This window comes from Oryza sativa, chromosome 2, assembly GCF_034140825.1.
Source record: "Oryza sativa Japonica Group chromosome 2, ASM3414082v1".
NCBI classification, from domain to species: domain Eukaryota; kingdom Viridiplantae; phylum Streptophyta; class Magnoliopsida; order Poales; family Poaceae; genus Oryza; species Oryza sativa.
The window spans coordinates 35565906-35589710 of record NC_089036.1 but is presented as its reverse complement, the minus strand read 5'-3'; the positions used below and the strand labels follow the sequence as shown (position 1 = coordinate 35589710).

Genomic DNA, 23805 nt, shown 5'->3' with positions numbered 1-23805 from the left:
GTGTGCGCTGGCGTTAATCTATTGTTAGAAAAGTCCATGGCCCGTGAATCTATTCATTTCCACTCGTAAAAGGACAGATCTTACGACAAAATCATGACAAACTTGTGTGATTTTTGCATTTGGGATCTCATCCCATAATACAGGTTGGGCCTCCAGTTATAGAGCAGCCCATCTTCGAATATAACCAGGCCATAACCAGGCCGGCCCATATTGCTTTGCTCCAAAAACAAAAATTAAGCCCAACCGATCCATCATCCAATGGGCCGTGATGCATCATGCGCAAGCCCACCTCCAACCAACCACTCTGCCCCAAAACCATTTCTTCCCATCATCAAAAAAAAAAGAAAAAAAAGAAAAGAAAAAACAGCAAGAAACACAAGGAAAATCCTCGCTTCTTCTCTTCCACGGGGTTTTTCTCCTCCAATCCTTTCCCCTCTCCCTCTCCTCCTCCTCCTCCTCCCTGCGCCTTCCACTTGCAGCGATTCCTCCTCCCCGCCCGCTCTTCTCGAACCTTCTGGAACCTTCCCCCATCCCCCACAAGGTTACCCTTCTTGATCGGACAACCTGCCTGATTATTTCATTTTATTTCCTGCTCTGATTATCTCCTGTATGTTTTCAAGAAAAGGAGAAAAAAATGGAAACTTATATGCAAAATTCGTTTCTTGTATGCACAGCAGAAGCAGCAGATGGGCATCGTCGTCGTCGTCGTCAACCAATCCTAGGCGACGAGCGCTGCGGCGGCGCGCGCCATCTGCTCCCCTCCGCCGTGCTCCGGTGCTCCCCGATCTGCGCCTCCCGCTCCGGTTGGTCGGCTGTCGGAACACGCAGCTGCAAAACCCTAGCCGAGCTGCGGCGATCTCAACGCTGGCGGCGAGGCCCTCCTCTTCGTCGGCGTCGACGGGTAATGCGGATTCTTCCCTCTCGTCAGTTACGCGAGATGCTCGATTGCATTTCGGGATGGGGTTTATGCTCTAGGTGTGAACCGAATAATTGCCGAGCCGAAACATGTTTGATTCGGTTTGTGTATACACAGATCTAGCCAGACAACATCATCTCAGATGTCGGGGTGGGGTGTAGAGCACACCATCAACCCCAATTTGTCCTTTTTAAGAGCAAAGATATACTACTACAAGTAGACTGTGGTTTCAGCGAATGTCATCTTGCCAGATATTATCGGTTTTGATGGGGCTCACCAATGATGAATTCTTTCCATTTCAGAAGCATAGAATTCAGCATTTTCTTTTAGTTGTGAGCTGTATTAGGATGTCTTTCGGTATTGGATCAATGTTCGCTAAATCTTGCTTATTCGACGCAGAAAAATATGGCGCATGTTTTATTTACTTCCCCTTGCTGTCACTGAACACATTTCCTAAAGTCAAGGACAAGACATGGTGTTGCAGAAGAGGTTGGACTATGGATCCCATGGCCATCGTGCTCCCATTAAGCCACGTGTCGCAACATTGGCGCCGGTACATTTTTGTTATGTTCTTATGTTAAGTGTGCTACCCACATAATTTGGTAAGTTTTAATGATCGATTGTAATTCAGGTTAAACGCTCCACAAGAATAAGGAAAAAGCAGATGTATGCACTTGATTTGCTTGCGACAGCTGCAGAAAAATTGTTGGCTGATCAAGACAATTTATCTAGTGGACCTAACATAAATGAAACACCAGAAGGTTATGTTACAAGCATGAAACCAGTTAAAGCAGAACAGTTTGATGAAGCGTTTCCGTTGAGAAGCGTGGCTGTGAAAAAAGATGACTGCAAAGGTTGTACAGTAGGCTGTGCAGGCATCTGTGGCTTTCTCAGACAAGCTAATATGTGCTTGGCTGAAAACTCGTCGACTCAAAATCTAGCTGATTCAGTACTAGAGTCACTAACAGCAAAGCCTGATGTGTTGGCTAAGGACTCATTTGTTAGCAGTAAAAAATCATGTCGATTGGGTTTTGGTCTTGGCACAATTCCGGAGTATGGATCTGTTGGAGTATGCCAACCTTGGTCCACAAGATCAGCAGAGGTTAAACAAGTGCATCGGGCGAGACCAACAGCAATCAGAAGTCAAGAAGATAGTGATGCTGCAGCTCTATGTGCTTTGGTCGAGACCATGGATTTGGACACCAAACCTCTTGCTGAGGCTAGCTCTGGTAGTAACTCAGGAGTGCACATCTGCGGCCCTGACAGGGGGCATAACTCCCATCCCTCGTGTTTGGCTAAAGTGCAGCATGCTGCAGACAGAGATGATGACGAAAATTCTTCTGGGTGTGTACATCCAAGCACCTCAGGAAATAACCGTGGTTATATTCCACATTATATAGGTGACCGCAGGATAAGGAGATTGTTTGCCTCCAGGTTAAGGAAGGCAGCTCGCAACAGGATATGTGGAGAGATGTCTTGTAAAGGTATTTCAAGCTAATATCATCTCTTCTACAGCTCCATAGCTTGTGAAAAGAGAGGATACTTTCTTTTCCTACTTAATTTTATTTTTCAGCTAGTTAGCAGGATTTGGACTTTATATTGACCAAGTTTTTTATCATTTAACTAGGTAACAAGCTGAGTTTGTGTGAAAAGAAGATGCCCACTACGCGCCGAAGAGTGCAACAAACAACTTTGAAGAGGAAAAGACTTGCTCAACTTTACTCCGAAAAATCATCTGATGAAGGTATCCTAACTGAAAGTATTTTTTGATAATGGAAGCTTTATTAAAAACTCAGATCCTAACTGAAAGTATGTATTGTGTTGTCCGTTTCCCTTATTGTATCTAAAGGTCACAAATTATTTAGATTGCTCCAGGATGTAACATTGCACATAGTTGGTACGACTTAATCCTTCTTACACACAGCATTGGATATTCTGAACCCCTGCTTTGATACACTTCCTAAAAATACACGGGCATGCCATTTCTGCCAGTGGAACTCCATTTTGTATGGGTGATCCAAATCCGCATGTGCATCTGAGGGCTATGATGGCGTCCTGGATGTTTATTTTAGTTTTGGGGTTGACTTAAAAGAATCATTGCTTAATTTATAAACACAATGACTTACTTTTTTCTCTCTTTTCAGTCAAGTTAACCATCAAATCTTTCAACATCCCTGAACTACTAATTGAGATCCCTGAAAATGCAACAGTTGGTTCATTGAAGGTAAAACACCATATGTGTATCTTCTCAGTAAAAGTTATTGGCTGTAACATATATTTATTAGTTGGCAACCATGTATTCATGTGTGCATCCTGATACTCTTTCCATTTGCTGTCAATAATCTTAGTATCGTTAGTGTTATCCTGTGTCAGCTGTTTTGGAAACTCAAATATATCAAGTATTTGCTGCTCTGTGATCCATGCTAATGTGTATTTGACTGATCTAGTTTTCTAGTTTTAGTGATGCAACGTACTTATACATAGTGAAAAGGTGGTGCCTTTTCGTTACACTTATTTTAATCTTATATATGTTGAATATTTCTGCCTGTCAGTGCTTTACACTTAAATATTTATCTCTGTGCATAGACATTGGCTTTCTTATGAACCACATTATTTCTTTCTATTTGTCTTCAGAAAACTGTGTCAGATGCTGTTACTACTATAATTGAACGCGGTCTCCGTGTCGGTATACTTCTTCAAGGAAAAAATATTCAAAATGACAACAAGACGCTTCGTCAGGCTGGGATTTGCCGTGGTAAAAAACTAAATGACATAGGCTTTACTCTGGAATGTGAAGCTGGGCAAGATTCTCACCCTGGTGTAATAGTGCCAGAAGAAATGGATTTTGTTGGTGCATCTGTTGTGGACAAGTCTGCTACGTAGGTTACAAGAAAGCATCTTCTCCTTGCATTATTAGACAGGAGGCTTGGATTTACATGTGATGATTAGAAAACATTGTCAGGATGCATCTGATAGTTTATGTCAACGTTGTTGTTTTGCAGAAGTTTCGGAAACTACACGACCATAGATTTTTGCTGTATGTGGTCATCTAAGGGTTTTAATATTCCATTTCCAGGGTGAAATGCGAAGAACCTGCTGAGAACCAGCAGCTTATGCAAGATTTTCCAGGCTGCAGCTTGAGTGATCCTGGTTCTGTTGATTATCCCGTGGAATGGAGCACACAAGAAACATCAGCAAGCTCCCAAGCCATCGTCCCTTTTGCAGATCCAAACTCACTGGCGCTGGCCAATGTGCCGCTTTCTAGGTCAAAGCGACCAGATTTTGGGCAAAGACGGATAAGGAGGCCTTTCACTGTTGCTGAAGTGGAGTTGCTGGTGGAAGCCGTCGAGCACCTTGGAACAGGAAGGTTTGTGGCTTCAATGCCCCAGTAGTTTTATTCCTATAGGCACGAGATCATCACCGCAGTTCGCGTGTCTCATGTGGACCTCTTGATCTGGTTGTCTAGGTGGAGGGACGTCAAATTCCGCGCATTTGAAAATGTTCATCATAGGACCTATGTTGATCTGAAGGTAAGCCTAAATCTATCTCGTTTTTTCTTCAGATCTGCCTCTTTCTATCAGGATCAGGATGCACTATCTGAAAACCTGTGAAACAATATTTGATGAACCAGGACAAGTGGAAGACCCTGGTGCACACGGCGAGCATAGCGCCGCAGCAAAGAAGGGGAGCTCCAGTTCCACAGGAACTCCTGGACCGTGTGCTCGCCGCACAGGCCTACTGGTCGGAGCAGCAGGCAAAGCTCCATGGCGATCCCCCTGTTCCTGAAATCTGCCCTACCTGATCCTGATGATGATTGATGGAGAAGGCAAGAATGGCCCTCGTGTACAAATCGGTGTAAAAATTGTTCAGAAGGGATTGGTTGGTTGACGTTTGATTGAAATTTGTCGACAGTTGAAAACTCACAACTTGGTCCTTCCTACTGTTGGTTCGTTAACAGGAGGAGGAAGAAGAAGAAGAAGAAGAAGAAGAAGCTTATTTGTAAATTTCAGCAGAGTTTACTGTCTTTGCAAAAATGCAAGTCGTTTTGGACAAGTTGAGCTGGTTTTTGCATTTGCTTGGACGTGATCCTGGCTGGGCCGTTGTGATGATGAGGTGAGGCCCAAGCCCATGAAACAAGATGGGCTTTGTCATCGTGGGAAGCAGACCTTGGCTGTTACGGCTGCTGTTGTCTTTATCTACCGGCCTGGCCTTCTTATCCAACTGCAACTAACACCAACCGGCCAGCTGCCGTCAGGCCTGACGTCAGCACAAGCATGGAAGCAGACGAACTCCACGTTTAGCTCCATCAGACCATCACCATTCGGCGCGGATTCTCGATTAGCATGTGCACTCGTATCATCACAATTAGAGCAAGTTCAATAGAATAGCCAACCGTTGGCTCTAAATCATCTATAACTAATATAATAGTTTATTCATACAATAGTTATCTATAAAAATATACTGCACCATTAATAACAGGTCCTACCTCTCATATACATATAACGTTTTAGATATAACGTTTTAGAGTTCGTGTTGCAGCTGGCTATAAATCTGTAGCCCGTTTTCTTTTTTCTCTTTTTTTTTTCTTCTCGGTACGTGGTTATAGCCTGTTTATAGCTTGTTATTGTAACTGCTCACTTACCCACGTCGTAGTCTTACCAGGCAGAGATACGAGAATACTGTACAATACGGTCAGACAACAATACTGTTACACACAAGAATGTAGGAATACCAGGCAAAATACGGAGAGCAAAAAAAAAATAGTAATCCGTTACGTGCAAGCGACGTGCTGCTACTGGACTACTAGTACTACCTGTGTGAAAGAAAAAAAGAAAGAAAGAAAAGAAAATCTGGAAGCAGTACGAAAGGAAATAAAAAAAAAGTGGGCAGCTTATCCGGTAGTGGCGCCTACATAAGCAAAGCAGAAGCAACGTTGGTTGCGTCAAGTAATCGGCGCTTTCGCGAGAGAGAGCGATACGAACAAGAGAAAATCTTCTCCAGACACCGCGGCGGGCTTCCCCACCCCATCGGAAGGAAGAAGACGACCAGCTCGCGCGCTCGGATCTCAGCCATGGAGAAGGCGATCGATCGCCAGCGCGTCCTCCTCGCCCACCTCCTCCCCTCCTCCTCCTCCGACCAATCGCTCCTCTCCGTGAGTCAATTCCTCTTCCTCTCTCTCGCAATTCTCTTTGTAATCTCCATCTCTCTCTCTCTCTCTCACTGGACTCAATTCAATTCGATTGTTGGTTGATTGGTTCAGGCGTCGGCGTGCGCCGCCGGGGACAGCGCCGCCTACCAGAGGACTTCCGCCTACGGGGACGACGTCGTCGTCGTCGCGTAAGCTTTTACATCCCTAATCCCTTTTTTTTTCCTACTACTACCTGTTATTACTTACACGGAACACCAATTAAGGTCACCTGTTAATGGCGGATGTTTGACTACCACTAGTTGCTGCCATGTTTGAGGAATAGTAGTAAATTCAAGCAACTGCGCTGATTGACTTTTCTTACGAATCAGGATTACTGTAGGTGCTTGGTATCGCGATGTACGCCCATCCAAGTCAAATGCGTTTTGTTGAAGTTAACCTCTTTAGTTTTAGGATAAACCTTGTACTAGTAGCTGAAATCATACTAAATCAAGAGTTTGTTACCCCCGCAAAAAAAAAAGAAGAGTTTGTTACTGCTATTTTGCAACAAGATAAAAGATCGCAAACTCTACAAGTCAATTCTATCTCTTCACCACCTATCACCCAAAGTGTATTACAAACTACAAGTTCTAAGCTTTGTTTTTTTTTTAGTGTTTCTTTTTTGGCTGTAGCATGTTTTGTGTGCTTAGCCATGTGAATATGCCACCACGTATCTGAATCGATCAACGGATGTGATAGATACTCTTCTAACCACTTTATTCCATGTTTATCCACCTGCAGTGCCTACAGGACACCCATATGCAAGGCCAAGCGAGGAGGTTTCAAGGATACATACCCAGAGGACCTTCTTACTGTTGTTCTAAAGGTTTGCGCCTGCTAATATTGCCCTTCATGTATGCTGTGATTCAGTGGTTACTTCGAATTTAGAGACTATGCGTTCTCAATCAATCGTTTGCTCCTTTTTTTTCTATGTATTTTCTAGGCTGTTCTGGACAACACTAAGATCAACCCTGGTGAAATTGGTGACATTGTAGTTGGCACGGTGCTAGGTCCAGGCTCGCAGCGTGCAATCGAGTGCAGGGCTGCGGCTTTCTATGCTGGAGTTCCCGGTAATACTGTGTTTGCGGTTATATCACCATATGAAGACAGGGCTTCTTTATTATGGACACTGGTTTCATTTGCTTGATTTTACTTTTCTGTCGATGCAGAAAACGTTCCTGTTAGAACTGTCAACCGGCAATGTTCCTCTGGATTACAGGCAGTGGCTGATGTTGCCGCGGCCATTAAAGCTGGGTTCTACGACATAGGTAATTAACTAGTTACTCGTTCTAGACAATATGGTTATGCTAACTCTGCTACATGGTTGCTTCATTTAAAGGTGCTAATTTGTCTTTTTCCATCAAAAACAGGGATTGGTGCAGGCCTGGAATCCATGTCAGTAAATGCTATGGGTTGGGAAGGACAAGTAAACCCTAAAGTATGAATTCTATGAGCACCAGAGCATCCTCTGTATTTCTGTTGTTCTCTGGTGATGCCTTGTAACACCACGTACTTTGTAGGTAAATGAAGTCCAGAAAGCACAGGATTGTCTTTTGCCCATGGGGATAACGTCCGAAAATGTTGCGCACCGATATGGTGTAACAAGACAAGAGCAGGATCAGGCTGCTGTGAGTCACTTGCATACATTCTGTTTGTGTTTTTTCTTCCCACTGCTTCCTTTTACTCAAAACACTGTCGAAATTTTTGTTTTTAACAGGCTGAGTCTCATAGGAGGGCTGCTGCAGCCACAGCTGCTGGGAAATTCAAAGATGAGATTGTTCCGGTGCCTACAAAGGTAAGAGGCTCTGGGATTTAGTTCATGTGATGTAACCTAGTTTATTGTTCATGGTTATTGTTGACTCATGAATGGTTGTTGTCACTGGATTTTTCTTTTGCTAATCAGGACCTGTGCAAGGTTCACTGATATTCTTTCCTGTGCAGATTGTTGACCCCAAGACTGGAGAGGAAAAGAAAGTTGTGATATCAGTTGATGATGGAATTAGGCCAGGGACCACAGCATCTGGATTGGCAAAGCTTAAACCAGTTTTCCGGAAGGATGGTACCACAACTGCAGGTATTGCAGCACTCTTAGCTTTTTTTTCTGCTGACACTACTATTGCAACCAGGCTTTGTTTGTCCATTGCTTGTTACATTGTGTATGTGTTTTTTTTTTTTAATTTAACGAATCTATGTAGGCAACTCTAGTCAAGTGAGCGATGGTGCTGGAGCTGTTCTTCTCATGAGGAGGGACGTAGCGATGAAGAAGGGACTTCCTATTCTTGGTGTTTTCAGGTGCTGCATTTTGCATTTCCTTGTATATACAGCATTTGGTTCAGTCTTAACATGTGTTCCTGAATGCTGTATGAGATACTCCCTCTATTCCAAAATATAAGGCACAACCACCCTTAACCCAAAGACCAAGAAATAATTATTATCATCTTGTAGTTTGGATCATCCTAATAAATATAATGCATGCATCCAATAGGATTAGATAGCATGAGAGTGGAGGATTTAAAAAAGTAATAATTTAATGGAGAAGATGTCATAGTTAATTGCATGTTTGCATGTATACCTTATATTATGGAACATCTAAGAAAAGTGGTTGTGCCTTATATTATGGAATGGAGGGAGTGTATCTTATTGTTAGGTGTGAACGGAGTTTGTGATCATCATTGTTATTGCTATTGCTGTTGGGACCTAATATATTATCACATTTTCTTTTAACTGATCCATCCATATGTTGCCTCCAATCATCATTTAGGAGCTTTGCTGCTGTTGGAGTAGATCCTGCTGTTATGGGTGTTGGTCCTGCAGTAGCAATACCAGCTGCAGTGAAGTCTGCTGGACTCCAGATTGAAGACATTGATCTGTTTGAATTGAATGAGGTTTGTTACTTTTTACAATATTAGCTCACTCGTTTACTCGTACCTAGCTACAATGGTTGATACCCATGCCATCTGTATTCTTGTATAGGCCTTCGCTTCGCAGTTCGTGTATTGCTGCAACAAGCTGGGACTGGACAGGTCAAAAGTAAACGTGAATGGAGGCGCAATCGCCCTAGGACATCCTCTTGGTGCAACAGGTAATCAAATACTTGTATGGGAGATCGTCATTCTGGCTTTAGAATGTGCAGGTGTCAATGGAAGTAGCATTGCTGTCTGTTAGTACCTGCTACAGATCATCCAAGCATGTCTTCTAAATGGGGTGATTGTTCCTCTGTTGGTCAGGTGCCCGGTGCGTCGCAACTCTTCTGAATGAAATGAAGCGCCGGGGCAGGGACTGCAGATTCGGTGTTGTCACCATGTGCATTGGTGAGTTCTTTTTCTCTGGATTTCTCTGTGTGCAGGAGAATGCATGCAAGTAGCCCTCGTTGTTAAACTTCCATGACATCTTGTGTACTAGTATGTAACTATGCATGAATTGGTTGCAGGATCTGGCATGGGGGCAGCAGCTGTGTTTGAGCGGGGTGACTCGGTCGACCAATTCTCAAACGTGCGCCACCATTAGCGGCAGTTTTCTAAGAGAAATGCAAAGCAAAGCAGTGGTGCAAAATCATCATGGTGGTCAGTCCAATGGAGCATACTCTGGCAGTAAGATCTATACCGAAAACTAAATGCAGGAAACACGTAATCTTCTCCGGTGAAAGGTGTAACAGTATATTGAAGATCTTTTCATGTAACATTTTGCACTAATAATAATTTATGCGAATAAGGGGCATGCATGCTCAATGTTTGTTTTGTCAAGTGTTCCACACGAAACACTGAGAGGAGCACAGTGGTTGCAAATGTTGAAGGGCCTGATAAGGGTAGGCCTGATCATGGATAATTTGGCCCAAATCAAATCTGGCCTGGCCTGATCGTTGTCCAAAATACTTAGTACTACTTTCTCTGTAAAAAAATAATACAGTATAAAACAATTTATTTTGCTTGTTAGGACAATGCTTTAATCACCAACTGCTTTATTAATATATTATATTTATGTGACACAGAAGTATAATTACAGGAAAGCATTTGTGAATATAAATCTAATAGCACTCATTACTTTTGAATGTAAATCTAATGACATTAATTTTGTCTCAAAAATCATATTTCTTATTGGTCAAAACATTGTTCTAGTGAAATAATGAAGTGGGCTAGATCGGAGATGTTTAGCCCATTCCTTAGCCCAAAGAGTTCGGAATTCTGTTTGGCCCCAAAATACTGCTCACATCTTATTTGCACTATGATGGTATATATATGATGCTGTATATTCGTTCCTTAATACTACTATAAGAATGTGTGTCTAGATGTATAACCAGAAATCATTATATTTATATTTTCTTCGGGCTGATAATACTTGTCCTTTTTTTAGATAAGGGTGAGGTCAAACTTTAAAATATTTGATTATGAATCATTTTTAAAATGTCTTTTAAATATGGTGACTACATATATAGATTAGTCTTAAAAAAATACTTTAATAAAATCATATATCTGTTAACATTTTTATACATATTATAATATTATAATAGAAAATAATTGTCAAAATTGTTTTTTTGAGACCGTACTCTTGACAAAAAGATAAGTATTATCAACCAGAAGAGAGTATCTGTGACGATCACGAAGGATAGTGTGATAGAAGATTATTCTATCTAATCTCAATATATTTTTACGAACTTCAATATAATAATTATTTAAAAAATACTCCCTCCATTCTAGAATGTAACAACCTAGAACCGGATGGGATGTACTCTAGTACTAAAAATCTGAACAGCCCCCTGTCTAGATTCGTAGTACTATGATGCATCACATCCGATCCTAGGTTGCTATATTCTAGGACGGAAGGAGTAAACTATTTTTTAGATAATAGAAAAAGTTAAAACTGAAGGTAGGCCTGGTTTAGTTCTCAACTTTTTCTTCAACCTTCAAACTTTTCCATCACATATAAACTTCTAAATTTTTTTTTAAACTTTTAATCTTAGTGTGGAACTAAACACACCCGTAGTACATTGGAGCGATGGTATAGCAGTGGTAGTGGAGCAGTGGAAGTGGGGGTGGCAATGGCATAGCTAGTGTGATGAGGAGAGAGGAGGCGACAGGAGAGAGAGGATGGGAGGGGGAAAAGCGAGGGGTGTCGGAGCGGGGCACACGGGGTCAACAGTTGGCGCGCCTTCTTTGTCGGCTTGTCCCCCCCACCTCTATCTCTTTATCGCATACTAGTACGCGCACACGAGCTTGTCTACCCCCATCCAACGTACTGTAGAGTTGTCCACTGCGATGCGAGGTCAACAACCAAACCGTTTTGGCCTGCCCGCCCGGCAATATGTCATGTGCAGCTACCTTTCCCTACTACTACTACTACCAGGTTCCACTTACCGTAGCGCGGGTACGGTAATAAAAAAACTGCGGTAACCTCTTTAAATTCAAATAAATTTAAAAAATAATTTAAATTTTTAATAAATTTTGCACGGTTTCGTACGGTCTTTTACAGTTACCGTGGTTACCGTGCGGTAAACGTGCTTACCGCCGGGGCGCGGTAACCCCGGCCCCGGCAGTTTGGGAAACCTGGCTACTACTGCTACCCCCTAGTACTACTGTAAAAGAACTGCTACTGCTACACCCTAGCTGCGACTCCTGCTCCGTATATTCTACGGAGTATTTCCTCTGTCTTAAAAAAACCAAAAATGATTATATTTTAGTATTACGAATTTAAACGGATTGTGCTAAGTTGGTATTTTAAGTCCGTAAGAGCAAGTTTAATAAGGATGTGTTTAGTTCCACACTAAAATTGGAAGTTTGAAGAAATTGAAATGATGTGACGGAAAAGTTGGAAGTTTATGTATGTAGAGAAATTTGATGTGACGGAAAAGTTGAAAGTTTGAAGAAAAAAAATTGGAATCTAAATAGGGCCTAATATAGATAACTACTAGCTTCAAAAATTAACACATTATCTATAATTAACTCAATTGCATACTCATCATACAATAGTTAACAATAAATACATGCACCGTTAATATATACCCCCACATTTCCCTCTCACATAGTTTATTGGAGCTCGTTTTACATCTGACTACAAATCTGTAGTTCACTTTTATTCTCTTTCACATAAGCGCAAAATATAATATGGTAACATGTAAAACCCATTTACACTAATTTATTGTAAGTGCTCTAACGCTACAATAACCGAGGTTTGCTCCTACTCCCTCCGTAAAAAAAAAGTCTTTAGACACACGTATCCAGATTCATCTCTAGAATTTGACCTTTTTTTTTTGAACGGGGAGTACCCCTTAGAACAAATGACATTGCTAGCCAGCACACAACCAGATCGAATACCACTACATCACTACTGCTACATAGGAGCACTACCAGAGTACTCCATCGGTACTAAAATAAAACCAACCACGTATGAGATGTTACACATCACATCCTAGTATTACAAATCTGGAAATATGATGTTCGTTTTTTTTTACGGAGAGAGAGTACATACAGGAGTATGCATTGCTCTAGCTAGGAAGCGGTAGTAGTACTATTTTATCACCATGTTATTTTATTGGTTCTTTTATCACATAATTTCGTTTCTCTAGTTATTGAAAATTTCATCTCCTCGTCAATAAAAAATTGAACTTTCCATTTTATAAAAAAAACAAACAAAGGGGAAGGTTTTAAGTGTAAATTAACCTAACTATGGTACGGTTTGCAAGAGCTTAATTCAAGTGTTACAACTACATTTCACCCAGATCAGTTTCGATACATTAATTTTTTACTCCACTATAGACCATGAACAGGCATAGCCAAGGTTGTCAGCATCGGGATACTAGGTAGTATCATTTTGCTCGAAGTAATATCGTATCGTAGGATCATATCGTAGTATCGGGATACTATAAGATTTTATTTTTTAAAGTTTAATTAATATTTATATTAATTATATATAGCCATTCTATATAAAAAAATATAGTAATGATATATATCATGCAAATATAGACATTTATCAAGAGAAACCACGTTGGTTTTGATATATTTAACTGATTTTTATATAAATTTGAGCATATTTAGTTACATTATTTTCAAACCATATTATTTTAAATAATATTTTGTAGTATCGTAGGGATCGTAGAATCGGGATACCACCTAAGATTTCGTAGGAACGTGTAGTAATGAATAGTAGGATCGAGATACTATGAAAATTAGGATACTAGATGGGATTAGTATCGTTTCGGCTTGATAGGATCGTAGTATCGTAAGATACTAGGATACGAATTAGGATACTGACAACCTTGAGCATAGCCCTTTGGGTACTGTGTTCATGTACAAGTGTACACTGTACTATTAGTATCGTAGGTAGCTAAACAGAATGCAGAGCAGTGCTGCATCATCGCAAAGGATGCAAAGGACATGTGAGGACTCACGTGACCAACCCTTTCCCCTCCCCTCCTTCCCATTTCTCCGTTTTCATCTCCTCTCTTTCCCTTGTCTCTTGCATTTTGTACACCAACAAAAGGCAAATACCGGGGCCCACTGCCCAAAGGGCAACCATCCCACAAAGAGGCAAATTGCTCTGTCTCCCCCTTTTTCTGTCCCCACACCAGCTGTTAAGCAAGTGTATAAACTTAGAAAAACCTATAGATTAGAGTTAATATGCACAATTGTGATCGGTTACGGATCCATGATTTAGACGTGAGGAGTAAGTAATAGTTACCGTGAAAAAACATAACTGATATGTTACTAGTTTCCAAACCATCCCACACGGATAATAAAAGCATATATATACATATGCATACATACATATATATATATATATATATATATATATATATATATATATATATGATACACATATAGGACTCCATGGTGCCCGGGCTCCAAGGTATAAAACACACAAATTCTCTCAATTTTTTTTTAAAAAAAATAAATTGTGAGTATATACCTAGGTATATGAATTTGATTCATACAAATACCTAACAACAAAACAACTCAAACTCAACTTTATTTCACAATTCATTATTACATACCTAACGAATTATATGTTTGGATGTTATATACCTAGAACCAAAATCTAGCAAAAAAAAAAGTTCAAACTCAGTTCAAACTTGTTTGAACTTGTTAGTAAAGAAGTTAATGTTCATATCTAAACATTTAAAAAAAATTTCATACTCATTCAAATTGGGTATATACTCAATTTGAATCTTGGAGCCCATATTCCATGTAGCACCAGTTAATTTACCTATATATATATACACACACACACATTTTTGTTGTAAAATTCAAAGTAATAGGTACCAAGAATTATTCACAAATCAGAAAAAGTGAACACGTCAATCATACAGCCTAATGGCTCCTGAACGGCTTGAATATGGATTTATAATTGCATGATGCAAATTAATTAGTACTTGTCAACTCCATTGGATATGGCATGCGAACAATGAAGCGCAATCTAAAAGCCAAGAGGTATATATGAGATAGAGATAAAAAGTGATGCACAACCCCGTGTCAGTAGAGCTAGAACTAAGTAACCATTGATTGAGTAAGCACTCTAAGATTGGAGCAATCAAAACATTAGTAGTAATTTGGTTGTTGCAAAAACTATTGCATGCACGACTAGGAGCGAGCACAAATCAAACATCACGGCCAAGTAAAAAGCCAAAGCTTATTGTCCACATATGATTTGTTAGTATTAGGAAGGACCATATTACCCTAGACAGATGAATCGTAACTCTATGATTTCTATCATCTTACATCTTGATCACTCAGTAAGTTCTCCCATGTATATTTTCTTGGCTACCAACTCCATCTTCTTTGATTAGCGTGAAAATATAAAACACAAACATAATATCACTATTTTTTTTATAGAAAAACACCGTCATGCAATTCCTATCATAATATCGTCTTCTTTCGCATATGCCAATTTAGAAAAAAAAACAAAAAAAGGCAAAACGGATCTACTACCACTACTACCAAACAAATAAAATGCAGCACTCCTATACATTACCACAATCCACCCCAACACCAAGAAAAACCCAAGTGAATTGTGCTTGCTACAAAATGGTTGGGTGCTCTCTAGCAGCTACAAAACCCCCAAACCCCAGGCCAGCATTGTGGGCCCCACATGCCAGGAGGACAGGTGGGGCCCAGGTAGCCCTTTGCTGCACTACTACCCACAACTGCCGCTTAATGCTGCTGCCTCAGCTTAATTATAGCCTTCCTCCTCCTCCTTTCCTCCCTCTCGAGGCCCAGGTGTTCGTCCGTGTCCTCTTCTCCACTCCACACACGCACACGCACAAGCCAAGCAGCAAGCAGCGGCGCCGATGAGAGGAGGAGTAGCTGGGCCCACCGCCGGCGAGCCGCCGGGGACGGAGGCGGAGGCGGAGGAGGTGGAGGAGAGCTCAGCTGGGGACGACGAGGAGCTGGAGCTCGGGCTCAGCCTTGGCTCCAAGAAACAGCAGCAGCAGCAGCATGCGCCGTGCCGAATCCTGACGGCCAGGGACCTGCAGCCGGCGGCGGCGCTGTCACCGGACTCCTCCGTGTCGTCGTCATCCCCCGCGGCGGCGGCGGCGGCGGGGGGGAAGAGGGCTGAGGGCCCCACCGCCACCACCTCGCCTGGGACGGTTGCTTCCGGCCATCCACACAGGTGAGCTGAGCAGAGCAGAGCAGAACACAACACCTTCAGGGTTCTTGCTTCTTCTCTGCCTCATAATTTCATATATAGCACTATATTTATTACTCGATACAAAAACAGTTTCTTTTATGATTCTCTGAAGTAGTAAGAGTAGCAGTAATAAATTTGTCTGCAAGATTGGTTGCCACTTGTTCTGCTCACTGGTTAGCATCATAGGATATTTGCATATGGCTTCTCCTGTAGTTGTGCATAGAACTCACATCAGCAACAACCTCCAAAACCTATTATTATCTACACTCCACACCTGTGCTGTGCATAAGCTTCTTATCCTTCCAAATTCAAGGACAAAAAATGACAAGTTTGGTGCTTGATCTGCACTCTAATATGTAACTACAAACACTTTTGTTTGACTTGTGGCGCTAGTAAGATTTTCTCTGAAATGAGGACCAGATATATATCAGCACCAGAGTTGCTGAGCTACACCTACACATGTAGACTTTTCAATACATTTCAACTAATCCCAACTGCATTTCCTGGTTTGGCAGCAGCTTTGGAGTGGTGGGATGGCCACCGATCCGACAGTTCAGGATGAACAGCCTGTTCAATCAGGCTAAAGAAAACACATCTGAAACCGACACCAAGAAGACCGCCACCAATGAATCTGATGTGCAGAAGGACAAGGAGGAGGGCGAAAAGAAAGGACGGGTTGCTGGATGGGTGAAGGTGAACATGGATGGAGAGGTCATTGGAAGGAAGGTGGATCTCAATGCGCACCGCTCATACAAGACCCTTGCATTAGCCCTTGAACTCATGTTCACGAAGCCGTCCATTGGCCTTTGCGCTTCTCGTAAGCTCGAGTCTGAACTGTCACTTTAAGTAGCTCACAGTTTCACATATTTTCAAATCACATCAAGTTAAGTGGAATCAAGCTTTGCTGCGCACAATACATAATAATAGTGTAGGACAATGAGATAGTTTTGCAAATTAAAATAATAGCCATGCTTCATATTGTACCTAGTAAGTCGCAAGCTTTTTTCATGATAGGTTGATTCATCTTGTCCATGAACCTGAATTATGGTTATCTTCGCATTTTCAGATAATACAAACTCGCTGAAACTACTAGACAACTCTGCCGAATACCAGCTCACCTACGAGGACAGGGATGGTGACTGGATGCTCGTTGGAGATGTTCCTTGGGAGTAAGTCGTTGCACTATGTAGCTATTAGAACCTGGGCACTAGAAATTTTTATAGTTCTAATTTTCAAGGCGACTTCGAATAGCTATTCAGGTGACTTATTATTACGGTGTTGCCTTGTTCTTGTGCGCAGAATGTTTGTCAGCTCTGTGAAGAGGTTGAGGATCATGAGGACATCAGATGCGAATGGTCTTGGTTAGATTCTTTTCTACCACCTATTACATTTGATGCTAGTCAGTCGTCTGAATGGAATCGATTATTGTTGTATGTATAACCTGTTGAACTGAATCTAGAGGATAACTTGAAATAGCTTGTTTTGCCACTAGTAGGATTTTAGCACTTTAATCAGCTAAAACGCACCCGTTTAGGTTCTAACCTGATTTGCGCTCATTTTACCGACAATCCGTTGCAGGTCAGCGATACCAGGGAATTCACAGAACCATTGCTTCAACAAGAGGCAGATCCTGAGAGCGTGTGACAAGGAAAAGAGCTATACCGCTGGTGAAGCTTGGAGCGTGCTTGATGGTTAATTACTTGTCCAGTTAAAATAGCAGAAGGCTAGTAAGAAAGAGCCACAGGGCTCACCCGGTTCTGTTATATTTTTGCCTTTGTGGTGCCTGTTTTTGTTTGCACTGTCGATCTGCAAGAGCATATGGTCGCCTTGCTCTGCTTGCATGTACAAGTATGTCTTTCTAGTAGTTTTTATGGTGTTTGATGATGATCCTTGTGCCTACCTGATTACTACTGACTCTTGCACAGCCTCACAAATCTCTATGAATTAGCCCTGGAGTTTCATTGATTAATCCACCTCCAAAATTCCTAATATGTGTGATGAAAAAAAAAAGTCTTGTGTTGCTAAGAGAAAAGGACCTTATCGCAGTTGCTGTACTGGGCCATGTGGCATCATCATCTATTCAGCATCATCCGGAGACAGAAAAAATGTAGAGTGAAAGAGGCTTGTTTGTGTGTGTGCTTTGCTTGAATGCTGATAGCTCACACTTTGTTTGCTGTCTTGGCTGTTTTCGTGTTGCCAGCCACACTGAACAGCGACCCCCCTGGATTCCTGATCCGTTCCCGGATCCGCACGAAAGCGTGCCAGCCTCCGTTGCCTCTGCCGGCCAAGCAGCAAAGCAACCAGACCACCTCCCCTGCTTCATTTTTGCCTCCAATTTTAGCACCTGTGAATGCAGAGGATTCCTGCAAGCAACAGCACATGCGCATGCTACAACTACTACTCATCACTCACTACCAGATGAGATGTGACTGACACAATGACACAATGTAGTGGTAGTACTATCATCTTCCCCAAGGTGAACAGAAACAGATTGATTCCTCAGCACAGCATGCCATGAGACATGGTGGCCAGCCTGCCATTGAAATCTTGCCAGCGAGAAAAATCAGCAAGGACCATGATAAAAACACTCCTGATTCCTTGGCACTCTCACTCGCTCGGCTGAATCTTTGATGCTGGCAGGCAGACAATGGCACGAGAACAAGGTCACCAGGAAGGAGGATGCAGGGACAGTCCAAGCACAAGACACCAAAGAATCAGAAAAGATGCCAGCAAGAAACGCAGGGAATGGATGGATAGATGCACACGGAAAAGACCAAGGTATATATATCACCGACAGCAACAAGTGAGTGGTCCACATGACAAAATGTATATAGAGCAGAGTACCACTGGACACCATTTCCCAACTACACAAACCCAGGCACATAAAGCAGCTTCCAAACATAAGACAATGGAAGATAATAATATCGTCTAAAAGAATCCCACCGGGTAAATCCTGAAATCCCTGGAGCACACTCTGCACACCCCCTGTACCGCTTCATCTGTATGACTCGGTGCGCTTCGGCTTGCTTTGGACCACCGCTTCGATCTTGTCGACGACTTCTGGGGTTAGCAGCGGAATGACATCGAGGGCCTTCATGTTTTCAACAATCTGCTCATTTTTAGTTACCAAATGATGGATTAGTATTCTTAGTTTCAGAAAAACCATTAATTGGCGTCTTACTTGGCAAAAGAAACATATCTTGTGAAGCACGCGGGCGTGTGGAACGTACCTGGTTTTCTTTTGTGGCTCCAGTGATCACAGATGAGACGTTTGGGTTCGATGCGCACCACGCGATAGCAAGTTGGGCTAACGAAACACCAAGCTCAGAAGCAATTGGTTTTAGCCCATTCACCTTTCTCAGTGTGTCGTCAACCAGAGATCTGTTGGCCAGGTTCTGAAAGAGAAAAAAGTTGCCTTGTTTAGAACAGCTCAGATTCTGAAAGAGAAAAAAGACAAACACATCTGACAAGGAAAACTGAAGTAGCATCGATGTATTTGTTAGGGGCAAGTTTCATAAGCCCATTCAGAAAATGAAAAACCATGATGTACACAAGCGTTTAGTCAACGTTCAGAACAAGCAGAAGTCATGCTAGCAGCTGCTACATAAGTTATTAAGGCCCTGTTTGTTTCAGCTTAAGATTATTGTAATCTAGATTATTGAGCCAGATTACTATAAGTTGGATTATAATAAAGCCGACATAGAATAAGCTATTAGCTGTTTGTTTCTCCGGATTATTAGTTGTTTGTTAGCTGTTAGCCACCCAATAATCTAAAAAAGCACCTTTAGAGTGGATTACCAGATTATAGTAATCTGGCTTATAGATTATAATAAGCTATCACAATAAGCTATCTGTTTGTTTCAGCTTACTCCTAATAATCCAGATTATAATAATCCTAAGCTGAATCAAACAGGGCCTAAGTCACAACAATGACACGCTATGTTCTGGAACACTGATCATGCAGCATTGAATCCACCATGAACTACAATCCAATGATTAATGCAATTGATATAGTAGTAATAGTTGAGTTTTATCCTTGGTATCTTAACATGACATTGTGATCTTCATGCATGGACAAAGGTACTCCCTCCATCTACTTTTGATAGTCATATTTCATCTTGATACACAGACCAAGGATAAGTAATTCTACTTATCATCTATTTAAACATGCTACTAGTCATTCCTCGTAAACAAACGATTCATTAATATTTACATTTCTCGATGCTCATGTAGCCAATCTTGTGTGGAAGAATGGAGAGTCACACATTAAATCCAAGAAAGTCGTTAAGATGATAGGTTGTTGGATTGAAATATGCCTATCAAAAATAAAATTTTCAGATTTGGAAATATGACTATCAAAAGTAGATGGAGGGAGTAATTAATAGTCAGGTACTCAGGTAGCATGATACTTTAAAAAGCATAGTTACAGCGTAGTATTGTCGATAGAAAAAATGATGGCACAAGGCAGCTGAGAATAAGCATGAACATTTTAATATCAGAATTCAGAAAAAGAAAAGCAGGAATGCACGTATCTAGTACAGGGACAAAGTTACCAATATTACCTTGTAATTTTCTAGGGCAAACCTACTATCAGCAGGTATATTTCCTTTGGCATACTTTCCAGTGAGAACTCCCGAAGCTAGAGGGCTCCATGTAGTCAAACCCAGGCCATACGTGCTGTAAAGAGGTAAGAACTCAGATTCCACCTGCAGAAGTACAAGATCGTTACTTCTTGTTACACAATTACACACAGCAATAAACTTTTTGCCATCTTAATCTTCAAAAGGACTTGCTACAATGCATTGGTGAGAAAAAGCAGTGATCCTACACACTCAGTTGAATGGCAGAAGTTTGTCAGCACAGAACAGTACAGTGTACATGCCTTTTATGGTTATATCAAAAAGTTCTGTATCAGCAATGGATCTGCTGATAGATGGATCAGTCATGACTCGTAGCCAAGTCCAATTCATTGCATTGGCTATACTGAACTAGCAACTCAAATTCTTCAAGTTCAACATTGTTCTCCTTTAGACTTACTGGATTCTGAAATATCTTACAGCAAGATTCTGGAAAGCATCGCATAAAGAAATCTGCATTGTCACTTGTTAGTGGACTGTCAATTCACAAACAGAGTGTGAAGAATGTTAAGGAGCTGGCTCGGAGTCTCCTTTTCCTTGCCGGGGGATGAAGGGGAACACTTCATGGAATGGTGACGACAAGTGCGGCAACTTTTTCAGCCGAGCTACAGGCCGGCCTTTGACACTCTATGTATGTTGGTTTGTTGGATGTTATGGAAAGAGCGCAACTCGAGAATCTTTGAACACAAAGATTGCACTTCAGCGCAAGTTTACAGAGCCATTAGAGATGAAGTGCTGATTTGGAGGGAAGCTGGAGTGTTTAAGCATAGAGAGTAGTGTGTGGGAGTCTTCTCCTGGGTTCCTTGATCCCTAGGAGCTTTTTCTTTTTTTTGGGGGGGCTTATGCCCTGCGACAGTACAATGTCGTTCTGTACCTGGTTCATTTCTCTCTCTTCTTAATACAATTCGGTTGGTCGATTTTCAGCCGACCCGGCAAAAAGAAATCTGCATTGTGCATAGCAAAAATAAATAACTAAGTACATTTCCTGCTAGGTTGTATCATCCTCCCAGTAGACAACAAGAGAAATCTCTGGACTAATTTATTCGTAGCACTAGTCATAGAGAATGACAACCATTTCTGTTTTTCCTCTACCAGTCATAGAAAGCTCCACCTTGACTACTTAAGCTCATGCTGTCTTTTCTGTTTTAAGCGTGCTGAAGCTGCCAAATAGAAAAATTTTTGGGAGCCCAAACTGAAACTTTTTGAGATCTCACATATTTACGTAAGCCATCTCATTTGATTATGACCGAATATCAAGGTGTCAACCTGATAAAGACTAAATATCAAATAAAGCTTCCAATTGTAAGTATGAAAGGAGCATTGTTGTCTAAGTAATCTCCACAATATTGTTATACTTGAGCTTTCATTATCAGCATTGCTCTGTCTTTTGCCTGGCGTAATGACACAAGAGAATGTAAAGCAATGCATGGCCGACATTACTGCCTACTACTCCAGTTCTGAAGCTAAAGAAAAATACTATCGCTGGAGCCATGTAGTGCTACAGGTCACATCGAGGAGGATGAGATCTATACTACTCATCCTCCCTGACTGCTCACCTGTGCTTAATTTTCAAAGTTTAGGTGAAAATGCGGAGATGTCACCATCGCGAATCGAACCGATGCTCTATCATGTGTAGCCAAAATTCTCATGTAATTGGTATACTACTTACTCATCCGTGCAGGTGGAATACTAACGGTACTAGTGTCTACAGGATCTAGGAGCTCATCAAAGAGACAATAATAAATGTGAAAAAGAGAAGGATCTGATCCTAATCCCAACTCACCAAACCTACGTACAGTACTACGCATCAGCAGTTGGAGTACTAGAATACCAGCATTAAACATATTCGCTTTCGATTTTAAACGAGCTCTCGTTCTGGGCGGTGGAAACATCGGCAAGTGCTCATCAATTGGTACACATGAAATCCGTGAACCGCCATCAATTCAAATTCAATCCGCGCGTATCGCCCAACCAAATTGAAATTGCTATGGGTTTTGGAAGATGAGATCCAGTTGGGGGGAAGGAAGGAAGGATAGGGATAAGGGATCAGTGACCTTGTGGCGCGAGAAGAGGTTGTACTCAGGCTGTTCGACGATGGGTCCGACGAGGTCGAGGCGGTTGGCGACGCTCCACGCCTCGGTGATCTGCTGGGCGGACCACTCGGAGGTGCCCCAGTAGAAGGCCATGCCGTGGTCGATGACCCAGTTCATGGCGCGCACGGTCTCCTCGACGGGGGTGGTGGCGTCGGGGCGGTGGCAGTAGACGACGTCGACGTAGTCCATGTCGAGGCGCTTGAGCGAGCCGCGGAGGCCCTCGACGATGTGCTTCCGGGAGAGGCCCTTGTCGTTGGGGCCCTGCCCTCCCCAGAAGAGCTTGGTGGAGACGACGACGTCGGAGCGGCGCCACCCGAGGTCCCGCATCGCCTGCCCCATGATCTCCTCGGCGCGCCCGTTCGCGTACACCTCGGCGTTGTCGAAGAAGTTCACGCCGGCGTCGCGGCACGCCTGGAGCAGCGCCTTCGCCTCCTTCACGTCCAGCTGGTTGCCGAACGTCACCCACGCCCCGTACGACAGCTGGCTCACCCGCAGCCCCGACCTCCCCAGGTTCTTGTACTGCATCTTCGCCGCCTTCGCCTCCGCCGCCGCCGCCGCCTTCTTCCTCGTCGACGGTGAGGTTGGTTTGGATCTGCAGCGAGAGAGAGATCGAGAAGGGCTAGGTGTCGCGCGGATGCGTTGCGTATTTTCAGCTCTACTACTACCTGCGAGTCGCACGTGTTGAGCACGTGTCACGGACAGGTGGACCGATCTGTCCGGGGCCCACCTGTCACTGGGATTGGACGGAGCGTGGTGGGGCCCGATTGCAGGCGGTGGGAAGCCGAGGGGGATATGTCAGGTGGTGTATGACAGGTGGGCCATACGGGTACCGTAGGTGCGCTGGCTGTGTGGGGGTAAGGAAAAGCTGGGGTGACAGAAGAAAAAGGTTTCGCTCCCACCTTTTGAGATTCGGCAGCGCGAGAGCGATCCGCGGGCGGGCGAGTAGATTCCGCTACGCTGGATGACATCCCGACCCCACAAGCTGACAGCGCCAGGAAGGGAGAAGGCGACGCGGCCGCCGCCACCGTCCGGCACGGTGCAATGTCAGCCAGCCATGGATTTTTTTCTGCCACGTACAGAAAGCTCATGCTCATCTCGTCGGACTGGACACCAGCGTACAAATTGTTCTATGATTAATCTATATAGTAGATAGTTGTTACTTCTTCGTTTCAAAATATAAAAAAAAATTGATTGGATAAGACACATCCTAAATTTATAACACTATGAATCTGGATATAATTAGATAAAACACATCCTAGTACGATGTTTAGATTCGTAGTTCTAAAAATTTGGATATGGTTGGATAATACACATCCTATTATTATGTCCAGATTCGTAATACTATGATATGTCTTA

At 42.5% G+C, this 23805-nt stretch overlaps 4 protein-coding genes across 7 annotated transcripts; 3 read left to right on the top strand and 1 right to left on the bottom strand.

Annotated features, from left to right (window-relative positions):
* The first annotated feature begins 365 nt into the window (after positions 1-365).
* On the top strand, positions 366-5393 carry LOC4331151 (telomere-binding protein 1-like). Of its 3 annotated transcripts, none has more exons than NM_001417093.1 (10): positions 366-541; positions 678-901; positions 1316-1469; positions 1548-2400; positions 2544-2660; positions 3061-3140; positions 3551-3795; positions 3993-4283; positions 4383-4446; positions 4548-5393. In NM_001417093.1, exons 3-10 carry the CDS (start codon positions 1389-1391, stop codon positions 4716-4718), a joined length of 1902 nt encoding a protein of 633 aa, NP_001404022.1. In that variant the 5' UTR covers positions 366-541; positions 678-901; positions 1316-1388; the 3' UTR covers positions 4719-5393. The 3 variants fall into 3 exon arrangements, 2 of the variants coding, with proteins under 2 accessions (NP_001404022.1, XP_066163156.1); XM_066307059.1 differs by having other exon boundaries at positions 423-541; positions 675-901; positions 4548-4969; NR_184422.1 differs by lacking the exon at positions 3061-3140.
* Positions 5394-5855: 462 nt separating this feature from the next.
* LOC4331150 (3-ketoacyl-CoA thiolase 2, peroxisomal) lies at positions 5856-10178 on the top strand. The gene is made up of 14 exons (NM_001417092.1): positions 5856-6068; positions 6177-6253; positions 6843-6927; positions 7045-7171; positions 7271-7369; positions 7472-7539; positions 7622-7729; positions 7819-7896; positions 8043-8175; positions 8297-8393; positions 8863-8986; positions 9075-9183; positions 9329-9412; positions 9532-10178. Exons 1-14 carry the CDS (start codon positions 5988-5990, stop codon positions 9606-9608), a joined length of 1347 nt encoding a protein of 448 aa, NP_001404021.1. The 5' UTR covers positions 5856-5987; the 3' UTR covers positions 9609-10178.
* A 5079-nt stretch (positions 10179-15257) lies between these two features.
* LOC4331149 (auxin-responsive protein IAA10-like) lies at positions 15258-17688 on the top strand. 2 transcript variants are annotated; one of them, NM_001402003.1, is made up of 5 exons: positions 15258-15701; positions 16238-16536; positions 16786-16888; positions 17019-17080; positions 17298-17682. In NM_001402003.1, exons 1-5 carry the CDS (start codon positions 15379-15381, stop codon positions 17351-17353), a joined length of 843 nt encoding a protein of 280 aa, NP_001388932.1. In that variant the 5' UTR covers positions 15258-15378; the 3' UTR covers positions 17354-17682. The 2 variants fall into 2 exon arrangements, with proteins under 2 accessions (NP_001388932.1, NP_001388931.1); NM_001402002.1 differs by having other exon boundaries at positions 15259-15701; positions 16235-16536; positions 17298-17688.
* Positions 17689-18443: 755 nt separating this feature from the next.
* On the bottom strand, positions 18444-23079 carry LOC4331148 (probable voltage-gated potassium channel subunit beta). Its single transcript, NM_001401999.1, has 4 exons — positions 22411-23079; positions 20282-20425; positions 18950-19114; positions 18444-18828 (listed from the first exon to the last, which is right to left on the bottom strand). The coding sequence occupies exons 1-4, from the start codon at positions 22972-22974 to the stop codon at positions 18715-18717; spliced, it is 987 nt and encodes a 328-aa protein (NP_001388928.1). The 5' UTR covers positions 22975-23079; the 3' UTR covers positions 18444-18714.
* Between the last annotated feature and the right edge of the window lie 726 nt (positions 23080-23805).

Excerpts from the sequence above, each read along its gene's own strand:
- LOC4331151 (NM_001417093.1), top strand. The coding sequence starts at position 1,389 with ATGGTGTTGCAGAAGAGGTTGGACTATGGATCCCATGGCCATCGTGCT. Across the intron at positions 2,401-2,543 it reads TGGAGAGATGTCTTGTAAAG|GTAACAAGCTGAGTTTGTGT; the intron begins GTATTTCAAGCT and ends TCATTTAACTAG. Across the intron at positions 3,141-3,550 it reads CAACAGTTGGTTCATTGAAG|AAAACTGTGTCAGATGCTGT; the intron begins GTAAAACACCAT and ends ATTTGTCTTCAG.
- LOC4331150 (NM_001417092.1), top strand. The coding sequence starts at position 5,988 with ATGGAGAAGGCGATCGATCGCCAGCGCGTCCTCCTCGCCCACCTCCTC. Across the intron at positions 7,172-7,270 it reads TTTCTATGCTGGAGTTCCCG|AAAACGTTCCTGTTAGAACT; the intron begins GTAATACTGTGT and ends CTGTCGATGCAG. Across the intron at positions 8,987-9,074 it reads ATCTGTTTGAATTGAATGAG|GCCTTCGCTTCGCAGTTCGT; the intron begins GTTTGTTACTTT and ends ATTCTTGTATAG.
- LOC4331149 (NM_001402002.1), top strand. The coding sequence starts at position 15,379 with ATGAGAGGAGGAGTAGCTGGGCCCACCGCCGGCGAGCCGCCGGGGACG. Across the intron at positions 15,702-16,234 it reads GCTTCCGGCCATCCACACAG|CAGCTTTGGAGTGGTGGGAT; the intron begins GTGAGCTGAGCA and ends CTGGTTTGGCAG. Across the intron at positions 17,081-17,297 it reads ATCAGATGCGAATGGTCTTG|GTCAGCGATACCAGGGAATT; the intron begins GTTAGATTCTTT and ends AATCCGTTGCAG.
- LOC4331148 (NM_001401999.1), bottom strand. The coding sequence starts at position 22,974 with ATGCAGTACAAGAACCTGGGGAGGTCGGGGCTGCGGGTGAGCCAGCTG. Across the intron at positions 19,115-20,281 it reads TTGCCCTAGAAAATTACAAG|AACCTGGCCAACAGATCTCT; the intron begins GTAATATTGGTA and ends TTTCTCTTTCAG. Across the intron at positions 18,829-18,949 it reads GAGCCACAAAAGAAAACCAG|ATTGTTGAAAACATGAAGGC; the intron begins GTACGTTCCACA and ends AAAAATGAGCAG.